This window comes from Pelecanus crispus, chromosome 17 (genome assembly GCF_030463565.1).
Source record: "Pelecanus crispus isolate bPelCri1 chromosome 17, bPelCri1.pri, whole genome shotgun sequence".
Lineage (NCBI taxonomy): Eukaryota > Metazoa > Chordata > Aves > Pelecaniformes > Pelecanidae > Pelecanus > Pelecanus crispus.
The window spans coordinates 878,549-891,406 of NC_134659.1; the positions used below are offsets into that span (position 1 = coordinate 878,549).

Consider the following 12,858-nt stretch of genomic DNA (forward strand, 5'->3'; position numbering starts at 1 on the left):
GAAGGGGATGTTCCAGCCGAGCCGGTGGCTCCGCCGGAGCCCGGCGGGGGTCCGGCCAGGACCCCCATCCGCGGGGAGAGCGCAGGGAGGGGAACGGCCACGCGTGGGCAGGGCGAGCCTGCCTCTCCCGGAGCGCCATCCTCTGCCTCCTGCAGCCGGTAAGAGACCCCCCCGCGCCGGGCTGCCTTTGGGGTGGCTCTGCTGACCGGCTCCCCCTCCGCCCGGCCCGGGAGCAGGGCCGGGAGCCGGCCCGGTTTGCGTGCCGAGAGCTGCCGCGCCGGCGGCCGCCCCCCCCCCCTCCCGGCTCCCTCCCCGCCGGGGCGGGCCGCGGGGCGGGGCGGCGGGCACGGCCGGGCCGGGCTTGGCCGCGTTGGGCTCTGCTCCGCCGGGCCGGGCTTTGCCGGGCTCCGCCGGGCCGGGCATGCTGCCGCGGGTCCGCGCCGCCGTGGCGCAGCTGGTGGGGGGGCTGGGGGCGGGCGGGCAGCCCCCCGCGGAGCCCCGGGGCGGGGACGGGGGGTCCCCGGCGGGCCCCTTCTTCTGCCGGCCGGCCTTCCTGCAGCTGACGCCCGAGGAGCTCCGCCGCGCCGACGACCAGGCGGGCCGGGCGGTGCAGAGCCCCCGCGACGGCCGCCGCCTGCCCTGGAGCACGGGCTACGCCGAGTGAGCGGGGCCGGGGCCGGGGCCGGGCGGGGGGCGCGGGTGCCCGGGGAGGGTGGGACTGGCCGCGCTCGGCACCGGAGCGGGAGCCTGAGGAGCTAAAGCGGGTGGCAGGCAGCCGGCGGTGCCTGCTTTGCTGCTTCGGAAGCGGCGTTCGTCTCCAAATGCCTGCTGACGGGAAAGCCGTCGGCGGGGGCTGTGCTCTCGCCCATCCCCGAGGCTGTCCAGCCCTTCTGTCTCTCGCTTTCTGTGCTTCTCTGCACGGTACCCGGTGTTTCTGATGGGGAACTGACACCGAGTGGTGAAGGAACTGCTGTGGCTCTGGCAGGACTCGAGGGGAAGAAGGAATTGAAGCTGTCTTAGGAACGGGACCCGATTTTGACTTCCCCTTCAAGGGCCTGATTCTCTTCTCCTTTTACTCGCTGCGAGTTTCACCCTTAGCCCAAGGCAGGTGGGGAAGGTCAGGCTTGGAAGGCCGCCTCTGCTGCTCAGTGCTGTCAGTCTGCTCCTGCATCCCTTGCTCAACCTGATCTTCCTGATATCCTAAGGGAGATTTTTGAGATGTTAATTTGCCCCTCCTACTAGGGTAGGAGTACCCTGAGCAAAAACTACCCTCTGCTCAGCAGCAATACTTTTCTTCCATCTCCTGAGACTTCTTTCTGCAAACCACTTGAAAAGTCTGTGCCCAGAGAGCTCATCCTGTTGTGGGCGTCTGTAGCTTCCTCCCGTGAGCAGGTTTTGCAATCTAGACCTGAAATCTGCTTTGCCAGCATAGGCTGTGAAAAGTTAGCATTTTGTAAAAGTTCTGCTGGTTTCGTCTTCATCGCTGTCTGTCTTCCTTCTCTGAGGCACCTGCCCCCTCTGAGAGGTGCTGGGTGTGATGGGACACGGACGAGGCTGTAATCCCTTTGCTGAGTGTCCGTGAGTCCCGGCTGGGTGTGTGTGCGTTGAGGCTGGTGCAGGTTTTCAGGCAATTGCTGTGCTTGGGGCAGTGCTAGGGACCTGCAGCAAACCCCCCAGCTTTTTCTGGTCACCTCCCTCGGTGGATGCTGCATGGCCGCTCTTCCCAGGACCCAGCTGCGCTGGTGGCAGTGAGTACTGCCGCCGGCCTCGGATCAACCCCTGCCACCAGTCTGGGACGTCTCCTTGCCTGGCTGCTCCTGCCCCAGACAGGGCAGGAGCACTGCGGGAGAGCATCCCCGGAGATGTGGGGGCACGAACGTGGGTCGGGGGGATGAGGTGCTGCGGGTTGGCCTCCGCTGGAGTGTGGTGTGAAAGAAAGAGCCTTTATACCTTGTTTCCTCCTGGCAGGGTGATAAATGCAGGGAAGAGCCAGCACAACGAGGACCAGGCGTGCTGCGAGGTTGTGTTTGTGGAGAGGAGGCCCAGCCCCAGGGGCCGGCTGCTGTCCAGGGATGGCGGTGGGGAGCTGGACGGGGTGAGAGTCAGGGCGGCGTGTGCAGGGAGGATGCCCAGCGGCAGGATGCAAGATGGGGCCCGTGGCGGTGTGTGCCCACTGCTGCTTCCCTGGGGATTCCCTTGGGTCCCAGACCTCCTGCCCCTGCTCCCGGCCAGCTCCTGCCATTGTCCTTGCTGGCCCGTGCTGGAGCTGGCTGGCTCGGACAGGCCGCTGGCCCATGTGCCCCGGCGGGCTGCGGAGGTGGCTGCCACGCTGGCCTCGTCGTGCCTCCCCTTTGGAGGAGCTGGCTGCCGGAGACACGCTGCTGGCAGCACGAGGTGTCTGATGCAGGGCTGGGCTCGAGCCAGGGGCCGGCCGTGTCCAGTCACCCTTGATCAGCTGCCCACACCAGTCCTTGCCCAGACACCCTTGATCAGCTGCCCACACCAGTCCTTGCCCAGACACCCTTGATCAGCTGCCCACGTCGGTCCTGCCTGTGCTGGGCTGGGACCTGCAAGCTGGAGGCAAAGCCCTGTGTTGCTGTCCTCAGCTGGTGACCCCAGCTGCTCTGAATTCCCCGTCTCATCTGCTTCTTCACAGGCTGGCTAAACCTTCCTGTCTCTCCCCGCAGGGCAGGAAGGGTTTTTATTTCCACTACTGGGCCTTGTTTGACGGCCATGCGGGCAGCGGTGCTGCTGTCATGGCATCCAAGAGGCTCCACCTGCACATCTGCGAGCAGCTCCGGGACCTCGTGGACATCCTGCAGGACCCCGCTCCACCTCCCATCTGCCTCCTGCACGATGTGAGGACCAGCCCTGTGGAGCCGAGCCGGGTGCCCCTTGCAGAGGACGTTGGGGAGGTCCCCAATGATGCTGTGCCACGGTTTCACCTGGAGAAAGCTGTCTCTCATGAGAGCCTGGTGATCGGCGCCATCGAGAACGCCTTTAAGCACATGGTGAGCGAGCCCCTGGCTGCGGGGATGCCCAGGTATCCCCTGGGAGCATCTCTTTGTTGTCCATGTCAACATTGGCTTCTCCCCTCTGGCAAAAGGCAGCTCTGCAGCAAGAGTTCCTGGCAGCACAGTCTCGGAGAGGGCACTGTGATGGTCTCCCGTATTTGGGGGGGTTCAGGACACAGAAGCTTTGGGCTCTGGACCTGTGTGGGTGCAGAGGGCTTCATTGTGCTTCATTCCAGCAGTCCCAGCTGCTCCCCTCCTGTCTCGCTCTTTCCTGCCCTCTCCACTGCCCCGGTGAAGCCGTGTCCCTGGCTGGCCCGCAGGACCCTTGCCCCGCCCCAGCCCTGCAGCTGCCCCTGGGCTGTGTGGGGAAAGGTGCCTGGGTCCCGGCTGGCCGCTGCTTCCCACCTGGAGCCAGGGCTCGGCCAGCAGCCAAGGTGCTGCCGGAGCAGCCAGGCGCTATTTTGGGCTGCTTGCAGCTTTGCTTGCTGGCGTGGGGCCACCCGTCTGCCCTGCCTGGAGCTGCTCTCTGTCTCCCCAGGACGACCAGATCGAGCGGGAGCGAGCGTCCCAGCACCTGTCTGGGGGCTGCTGCGCCCTGGCTGCCGTCTACCTCATGGGCAAGTTCTACGTGGCCAATGCCGGCGACAGCAGGTATGGCCCTGCCAGGCAGCCCCCGCCTTTTGCCTGGTGATCGGGGAGCACCCCGGTAGAGCAGGGCAGTGGTGGAGGCATCCCTGAAGCTGGGCTGTCTTGGAGAGGGCAGAGGCAGCAGGACCAGGCAGAGCCACCCCTTGCCCACCTGCACACCCTGGGGACAGCGTGCCCTGCTGTGATCTCTGTGTTTGCTGGTGCACAGAGAGGGCTGCAGAATCACCTCCCAAAATCTGGGACTTACTCCCTTCCCAGCAGCATCCTGTCTGCTTCTCAGATGGCTCTGGATCACATCCCAGCCCCTGCTGCCAGTGCTGGCCTGGGCTGTGAGTTGGGGAGTGAAAATTGCCCTCACCAAAGCTTTCAAAAATGTGCAAGAAGTCATTTTAGGGCACACTTCATACCAGTGAACTGTTTCAGAAGGACATGTAAATCTATGTGCAGACGAGTCCTGTGGGAGCTTGGAGCCCAAGGATTTTGACTGATCCATGCATTTCCTTGGGTGCGTTATTGTAATTGCGCCTGGGTGTGTTCATACCCCCCAAGCAATAGCAGGAAGGCAAGTCCGCCTTATGCTGAGGGTGAAGCTTGTTTGAATTGCCCTCTATTTACTGCAGGGTTAGCTTGTCCTCAGAAGTGTCAGGCCAGCAAATACAGGCTCTGGTAAATTGTCTGAGGCTGGAGGATGTGCTTCCAGCTCTGGGACAGAGGAGGAGGAGGAGAAGAGCCTTCATGCCTCTGCTTTTGGGTGCAGGGCCCCTCCATGACAGCAGTGGCCAGATGCCGGCCACGCGGGATGGCAGCACACATGGGGTCCCGAGGCCGTAACCACGCTGCTGAGCGAGGGTCTGTGTTCCCTCCTCGGGCATCGGATGCTGCCAGCGCTGGGCTCCGTCAGGCCCTGCATCCCTGGAGGAGACCCGCAGCCCTAGGCAGGGCAGCCACCAGTGCTGGAGATCCTCCACCCCCCCATGACATCCAGAAGCATCTCAAATCAGACTTCTATTTTTTTAACACATCAAACAATCAGACCGGCCCCAGCAGTGAGCCACAGTGTTGGTGTGGGCCGGGCACTTGCACCTGTGTCCTGCTGCTGGTAATTTCTGCCTGTCCCGTGCATGGCTCCCCTCTAAAGGAGGGTTCGTCACCTTTGTGCTGCTCCTTTTCTAACCGTATCCTGTCCTTTGGTTTGCTCTGCTTCATTCCCCTCTGCCCCACGCTTCTCTTCCATGTTCTCTTCCTCCCTGTCCCGGAGGGAGGCATGCCCTGCCTGCCCAGGGGCTGGGGGGGTTAGCTGCAGCGGAGCCAGCAAGCAGCCCCCAGCTCAGGGCCGGGAAGAGGGCAGGCAGCGGAGGGGAGGGGGTTGCACTGCCTGGGCAGCCGTGCAGGGAATCGGCCCTGGAGAGCCGGGCATAGCTCCCCCACATCTCTCTTCCTTTCTAATCTCACCCTTCCATGTTTCATTGCAGGGCCATTATCATCCGTAATGGGGAAATCATTCCAATGTCCAGGGAGTTTACTCCAGAGACAGAGAGGCAGAGGCTGCAGTTTTTAGTAAGAAAGAACTTTCTTCTAACCTCATTCCTGCTGAACCACCTCCCGGCCCCTTCCCAGCCCCCTGTGCTGCCTGCCAGGCTGCCTTCTTGGTGCAGTCCCAGGGGATAAGGGCAGCCTCACGGCTGGGACGTGCTGGTGGCACTTGTCCATCCCAGCCAGCTCACTGGGCTGGGGAGAGGCGCTGGGACGTGGGGAGCTGCCCTGCCTCGCTGGCGTGGGGCATCTCGTGGCTGGTGGAGCCCTGGTTTGCTGTGGGGTCAGCATGAGGGGCTGTGCCTGCGAGCCTGGCCAGGACCTGGGATCGTGGGCTCTTGGCATGGGGCCGGTTTGGTCCATCTTGTCCGGCTCCTGGCTGGGGAACAGGGAGCATCGCCTGCTGGTGTGGGCACCCGCCTGCTGCTGCAGGAGCACCGGGCTGGCTTGCGCAGTGCCCGGGAGGAGCACGGCTCTGCTCCCTCCACCCGTCGTGCTCCTTTGCACGGTCGAAGGAGCCGCAGTGCTCGCGGCGAGTCCTACTTTCTTCCCCAGCTGCTCCCTGGGGAGGCAGGGAGCTGATGTGTGCCAGCGGGTTTGTAGCTTTGTTCCTGAAAGCTCCCTCTCCTGCCTGGCCTGGACAAACCCCTCTGTGCCACACAGGGAGACTTTTTAAGGTTATAAAGACCTCTCTGACGGCAGCAGAGAGGAGGAGGCGTTTGTGTTGGAGGAGGTCTTGCTGGATGTGATCTTCTGGCTTGCAATGTACTTGGAAAAACACTGAGGCATTTTTTTTCTTGAATCTATTTTTGAATGACCGAGAGGAGGAAACTGCTGTGAGCAGGATTGTCTCCAGCTGGCTGCGATGGGCAGGGTGCAGGCAGGGGGCCAGGCGCACGCTTGCTTGCCTGCATGGTGCCCAGGCCGTGGTCAGGGCCCCCCCGCAGCGGGACGGGGCTCTGCATGCCTCTGCACCGAACCCTCCCGGGTTCCTGAGGGCTCTCCCCCTTTCTTCCTCCATCTGCATTTTCCAGCGCTGTCCCTATTCCCAGTCCCCTGCACGCTGTGCTCCAGGAGGCCCTGGGGCTGCTGTGCTGCTTCTCATCCCTCGTCACAGCTGCAGCCAGGACAGTTTCTGAAAAGAGCCATCGGCTCCTTGGGGGCAGGTGCTGTGCCCTGTGCTGAGCCTGGGGTCCCGGCAGGTTTGTGGCTGTGACTCCTCCTGGGCAAATTGCAGCTTCTCCTGGAATTTGCTGGGTTTTGATCCCTTTTGGAGATCCTCATTTCCCAAAACTCTCCATGCAAAAGCTTCACCTTCTTGCTGGGTGTTGGCATGGCTGTCCCCAGCTCGTCTCCCCTCTGGGCAAGCACAGACAGGTGGTTTGCAGCGGCTTCACCACCACCTGTTCCAGTTGCAGCAGAGCAGCTGATGCTGTCCCCACCACAAAATGCCGTGGCCAAGGTCCCATGGCTGGCGGGTGCCATGCTGTGGTGGCGGTGCCCAGCGAGGTGCTGGCGGGGCAGGCGATGCTGTGTGGATCCCACTCTCCCAGCCCCACGGCTGAGCCATCGCTTCGTCCCGCAGGCGTTCCTGAGGCCCGAGCTGCTGGGCAAGGAGTTCACCCACCTCGAGTTCCCCCGCAGGATCCAGCCCAAGGAGCTGGGGAAGAAGATGCTGTACAGAGACCAAAACATGAACGGCTGGTAACACCCTGACCTGTGGAGGCTCCGTGCCGAGGGGCGGCCCTGGGGTCCCGCTGCGCGCGGCCGCCCGGCTCCTGCACCCCTTCCCATGGGGCAGGGCTGCGGCACGCTGGTACCCAGCTCTTGAAGGGGCCTCATCCCGGGGGATGCTGTGTCCCAAGCGGGCAGGGGAGGTGCTGGAAGCCTTCACCTGCTGACACATTGTCTCTGGCTTATTTTAATCAGGGCTTACAAAAAGATAGAAGAGGATGACCTGAAGTTTCCACTTATCTATGGGGAAGGCAAAAAGGTGAAGTGCTGTGGCAGGAGCCGTGTGGGGGTCACTCCCCGCCTGCCCTTGCTGAATCAGGGGTTTCCAGCCTGGTTTTGCTCGTGCTGTTGCTGCTCCAAAGCCACCAATCCTCAGCTGGGAATGGAAGCAGAGATGAAGCAGCTTAAAGCTTTCTGCTGGTTTTGTCGTTCCCCAGGCTCGGGTGATGGCCACGATCGGAGTCACGCGGGGCCTGGGAGACCATGACCTCAAGGTGTTCAGCTCCAACATCCACATCAAGCCTTTCCTGTCCTGCTTCCCGGAGGTGAGCCTGGCTGCCGGCCGCTCTGTGCCCAGGGGTTCCTGAGACGGTCGGGGTGAGCGCATCCCCGGCGCAGCGGCTCAGGGCAGTGCCAGTGCTGGCCTGGGCTCTCCAGGAGCCACCTCTGCCCCTCACCCTCGCGTCTTGCCCCGTTGCTTGCCAGGTCAGGGTTTACGACCTCACGCAGTACGAGCACTGCCCCGACGATGTTCTGGTGTTGGGCACCGATGGGCTCTGGGATGTCACCAATGACAAGGAGGTGGCCCGTGTGGTGATGGAGGTGCTGACGAGCTATGAGCCCAATGACCCATGCAGGTGAGTGTGGGCAGGGGGATGAGCGTATCCTGCTCTATAACATCTTCCTCACTCCTTGGAGCAGCGTGGTGACCATGTGTGCCTCGGGGCTGGTGCTGTTGCTCCACAGCATGCAATGCTCCCCTGGATGTGTGTATCTGAGCTCATGTCTCTCCTCTCCAAGGGACTCTTTCCTGCACCTCTAGCTCCTCCAGCTTCTTCCTTGCCAGGGACCGCAGCGTGCTGCATCAGGGGCTCTGTGGGGTCTGGGGTTGGTGCCGAGCTGCTGTGCTTTGCCCCCAGGTACACCATGGTGGCCCAGGAGCTGGTGGTGCGGTCCAGGGGGGTGCTGAAGGAGCGGGGCTGGCGGCTGGCCAACGACAAGCTGGGCTCTGGTGATGACATCTCTGTCTTTGTGATCCCTCTGGGCGGCCCGGGCAACTACACATGATGCCCAAAGACCCCGGGGCAGAGGGGCTCGCTTTGCCTGGATGGAGATGAGCGGGACACCGGTGCTGCCTCGGGGCTGCCTTTCCCCTGAGCCGACTGCGAGAAGAGTAAGAGACCTGGAGCCTCTGCCTGTGCCCTGCCCAGGGCATCCCCCTCCAGCCCTGGGTGGAGATGGAAAGGCCTTGGACAGAGAGCAGGGACTGGGGTTGCGGGATGTTTTTCATGCTGCCATTTTCTTGATTGCTGTGAAAAGCCTGAATGCTCCCTGGCTTCTCGATGCGTCCTTTGCACCTCGCCCTGGGCCCGGGTGTGCTTGTTCCAGCAGTGTGCGATGGCCATCGGACTGGGGGGGCACTCGTAGCTGGAGAACCGTGTGCTTGCTGCTGCAATCATCTCCTCTCCTCCCGCCCTGTGACACTTGCACTGCTGACACCGAAGCTGCTGTTGGGGCTGGGCGCTGGGCCCCTGAGGGGCCGTGGCCCGGGGTGAAGCCCTGCTGGCAGCCAGGCAATGCTCAGCCTGGCAGAAGTCCGGTGGTGGGTGGCATGGCGGTGGGCGAGCCCCACGACTGACATCCCAGCTTTGTGCTTGCCCTCTCTGCCCCCTCATGCCTTCGTCCCAGCCACGTTCCTTGTCTTAGTCTCTGGTTTGGGAGGACGGGGCGGCGCTCGGTCACTGCGGTGCCCCGAGAGCCCCTGGGGAGGAATGAGCTATCACACTTGCACTGGCTGTGCCACCGGTTCTGCCCCCACCCCTCTTCATGCCTTGGATCACTGCTGTGTTTCTGGAGCCAATTATTTGTTATTAACTGGGGAGCTGAGCTGGAAAATGTCGAAATCCTTACTTGTTGTGTGGAGTCTGTATGAATCTATGTCTATATTTTTGAGTGGCTCTAAGTTGGCCACTGCTGAGCAGCAGTTGCACACAGAGCAGCCCTATTCAGCCAAGCTTAACAGCTTAAACGTGCTGCATGGATCTGCTTAGCTGAGGGCTGGAAACCCACAACGAAAGCAGCTTGGCTGTGACTGGGGGGAGGCAACTCCCTCCTTTTTCTTAATAATCTCAAAGCTGGTGCTGAGCAGAGCTGTAGCAGCAGTTGATCTCTGCACAGTATCCTATTCTGCATCACCCATACCTCTGGGTGCGTTTCCTGGACCTCTGCAGAGCGTTGCATCCTCCCAAAACGTGAAGGATGATCCCATCCTGGCAGTGTGGCAAGGGGGAGAGCTGGGCCATGGCCCCTTGTTTTGGAAAGGCTCTGTGGCACCAGTAGTTTGTGTCCTGCTGTCGCTGGGTGCAGCTAGCTCTTGTCAAGTGTCACCTCTGGTGAATGTTGTTTGTCTCTTGTAATCAGCAAGATGTAAATAAACTGGGTGCACTTAATGGGAAGTGAAAGTTATCCAGCGAGATTTTAACCTATTGACATCTTCCATGCTGGAGGAAGCAGGGAGTGATACTGGGGCTGGGAGCCTGTCCTGGTGTAGCACTGTGTGTTTAAATAAAGGTTTTGCCACTTGCAATCCCACTTCAAAGTCTTTCTTGCAGAGCTCCTGCAAAGAAGACTTACCTAAAAGCCAATTAGCTCTGATTAATTTATGTAGGCAAGCTTGGTAGCAAATAGGCCCAGACAGAGCCATGTGAGCTGCTGTCCTTGTGCCCTTGGCGCTGGCCAGACCCTGTGGAGCATCCCTCCTGTGCCCATGGCCATGCTGCCAGTCTCTGCTCGGTGCTGCCTGGGGGCTGCTGGTTGGGTTTGCCTGGGGCTGGTGTGGGCGCACGGCTCTCGGGGGCGGGCGATGGCAGGGAAAGGGCTGTGGGGTGGGTCAGTAACCCAAAACAGGACCTGGCTGGTGAGTGCTGCACTGGGCTTGGATGAGCGTTGAAAAGCAGCAGGCACCAGCTTGGGCCCCCCGGCTGCTCCCTGCTGCAGGCAGCGCCTGGACGCAGGCAGGGAGTGGAGGGGAGGAAAGGGCGACGGTTTCCCTGCTTGTGGGGTCCGGTCCCTCCTTTGGGAGTGGGGTGGGCTGCGGATGGAGGCACAGCTCTGCAGGCTGCGGCTGCCAGGGCTGTGGCTGTGCTGGAGGAGCAGGTCACCTCTCTGGGAGCTCGGGCATCCCAGCCGCAGCTACCTGCTGCCTCTAGGGCAGGCTGCACGCTGGAAGCATCCCTGCCGTCGCATGTCCCTGCCTGCCGCTGTTACCCCCAGTGCTCCCGATGCTCTCACATGTTTTCCCCACACCCCCAGCTCCCCCCACGCCTGTTTGCACAGCTCTGTTCCCTCGGCTCTTCATGCCGGTGGCTGAGAACTGGCTCTGCTTTTCCAGGTCACTGCCTGGGAGCTGCTGGGTAAGGCAAGGAGGCAGAGGCTGCATTTAAAGCTTCCTCTGTGGTTCCCTCTTTTACTAAGGAAACGTTTCCTTTGGAACCGACTCCTGGCCTGGGGCTTGATAAATTAAGAAAAATTGTCTCCGAGCCCTTAAAATAGCAGCAGTTTATGAGCCTGGGTCTGGGCCAGGGCCCTGGGGCTGCCTTTCCCTGGCTGAGCGGCAGGGACTCGGCCCCGCAGCTGGGGCGTCGCAGGAGGAGCAGCCTGGCCCCCCCTTGCTGCCAGCCCGCTGCGGGCGAGGAGAGCCTGAGCCCCCGCCTGCAGCGCTGGGGTCGTCTGGGTGCGGGGCCCGGTGCATCGCGGCCCCCCTCTGCCAGCGCCCCTACGGAGGGGACTCGAGGCCCTGGGGACAGGGACATCCCTCACCCCCGCACCACGGCCTTGCCCAGGGAGCGAGCAGCCGGCTGGGCAGCACGCGGGGGTGCAGGAGGGGTGCAATGGGGTTCGGCTGCTGGCTCCCGCTGGGATCGGCCTTCCCTGGCAGAGCTCACCTCTCGCTAGCGGCGGCTCTCGGCGCTCCCAGAAATGATACTCATGGGGGGAAAGGCACCTCGAGAGGTGCTGCAATGGTGGAGGATCCCCGGTTAGGGGGCAAAGCGCGGGGTGGTCTTTGCTATTGGCCCCTGGGAGTGGGGTTTGGGAGCAGCGGCTCAGCCCTTCCCGGCAGTGCCGGGGTTGCCCCTCTCCCCGCCTGGCGCCGGTAACCTAAAATGGGACCCCCACCTGCCCCTGGGGGGCCCAGGCTGGCTGAGGCCGTGACACCCGGTGGCTGGGGACTGACCCGGGGATGGCACCCGTGGCTCCGCGAGGGAACAGCGGCAGAGCCTGGGTGTCCCTGGGGCCGCGACTGGGCCCTGCGGGGAAGGGGCACAGCCCCGGCACCGCCCTTCGGCTCGGCTCGGCTGGGTTGGGCTGGACTCGGTTCGGCTGGGTTGGGCTCAGCTGGGCTGAGCTTGGCTCGGCTGAGCTCGGCTCAGCTGGGTTGGGCTGGACTCGGCTCAGCTGGGCTCGGCTCCGCTTGGCTTGGTTAGGCTGGGCTGGGCTGGGCTGGGCTCGGCTCGGCTCGGCTTGGCTTGGTTAGGCTCAGCTCGGCTGGGCTGGGCTGGGCTCGGCTGGGTTGGGCTGGACTTGGCTCGGCTGGGCTCGGCTCGGCTTGGTTAGGCTCAGCTCGGCTGGGCTGGGCTCAGCTGGGCTGGGCTGGGCTGGACTCGGCTCGGCTTGGCTTGGTTGGGCTCAGCTCGGCTGGGCTGGGCTCGGCTGGGTTAGGCTTGGCTCAGCTGGGCTTGGCTCGGCTGGGTTGATCTTGGCTCGGCTGAGCTCGGCTTGGCGTGGCTCGGCTGGGTTGATCTTGGCTTGGCTGAGCTCGGCTTGGCGTGGCTCGGCTGGGCTGGGCTCGGCTGGGCTGGGCTGGGCTCAGCTAGGCTGGGCTCGGCTCGGCTGGGTTAGGCTCGGCTGGGCTGGGCTCGGCTGGGCTCGGCTGGGCTCGGCTCGGCTGGGTTGATCTTGGCTCAGCTGAGCTCGGCTTGGCGTGGCTCGGCTGGGCTGGGCTCGGCTGGGCTCGGCTCGGCTGGGTTGAGCTGGGCTGGGCTCGGCTGGGCTCGGCTGGGCTGGGTTGATCTTGGCTCAGCTGAGCTCGGCTTGGCATGGCTCGGCTGGGCTGGGCTCGGCTGGGCTCGGCTCGGCTGGGTTGAGCTGGGCTGGGCTCGGCTGGGCTGGGCTCAGCTAGGCTGGGCTCGGCTGGGCTCAGCTAGGCTGGGCTCGGCTCGGCTGGGCTCGGCTCGGCTGGGTTAGGCTCGGCTGGGCTTGGCTCGGCTGGGCTGGGTTGATCTTGGCTCAGCTGAGCTCGGCTTGGCGTGGCTGGGCTGGGCTGGGCTGGGCTCAGCTCAGCTAGGCTGGGCTCGGCTCGGCTCGGCTCGGCTGGGCTCGGCTCGGCTGGCTTCGGCTCGGCTCGGCCGGGCTCGGCTCGCTCGCGCCCCGCCCCCGGCGGGCGGTCCCGGACGGGGCGGTGCCGCCCGAACCGCGCTGCGGAGCCGGGGCCGGGAGCGGGGCCGGGAGCGGGGCGGCGGCGGAGAGAGGTGCGGGGCGTGGGGGAGCCGCGCGGCGGGGACCGGGGGCCGCGGGGCCGGTGCTGGCGGGGGGGGGGGGGGCGCGGGGCTGGGGGCGGCGCAGCTGGGGTGCGGGGTTACTGGGGGGGAGCGGGGTTACTGGGGGGGTGGGGTCAGAGCTGGCGTCTGGGGGAACTGGGGTGCGGGGTTAC

The 12,858-nt window shown here is 63.7% G+C and overlaps 1 protein-coding gene across 3 annotated transcripts; it reads left to right on the plus strand.

The window, feature by feature from the left end:
• The first annotated feature begins 421 nt into the window (after positions 1-421).
• On the plus strand, positions 422-8,216 carry PPM1J (protein phosphatase, Mg2+/Mn2+ dependent 1J). Of its 3 annotated transcripts, none has more exons than XM_075722396.1 (10): positions 422-660; positions 1,969-2,164; positions 2,697-3,011; positions 3,553-3,665; positions 5,135-5,219; positions 6,781-6,899; positions 7,125-7,188; positions 7,367-7,474; positions 7,635-7,786; positions 8,069-8,216. In XM_075722396.1, the coding sequence occupies exons 1-10, from the start codon at positions 422-424 to the stop codon at positions 8,214-8,216; spliced, it is 1,539 nt and encodes a 512-aa protein (XP_075578511.1). The 3 variants fall into 3 exon arrangements, with proteins under 3 accessions (XP_075578511.1, XP_075578513.1, XP_075578514.1); XM_075722398.1 differs by having other exon boundaries at positions 1,969-2,095; positions 2,688-3,011; XM_075722399.1 differs by having other exon boundaries at positions 1,969-2,085; positions 2,693-3,011.
• The last annotated feature ends 4,642 nt before the right edge of the window (positions 8,217-12,858 follow it).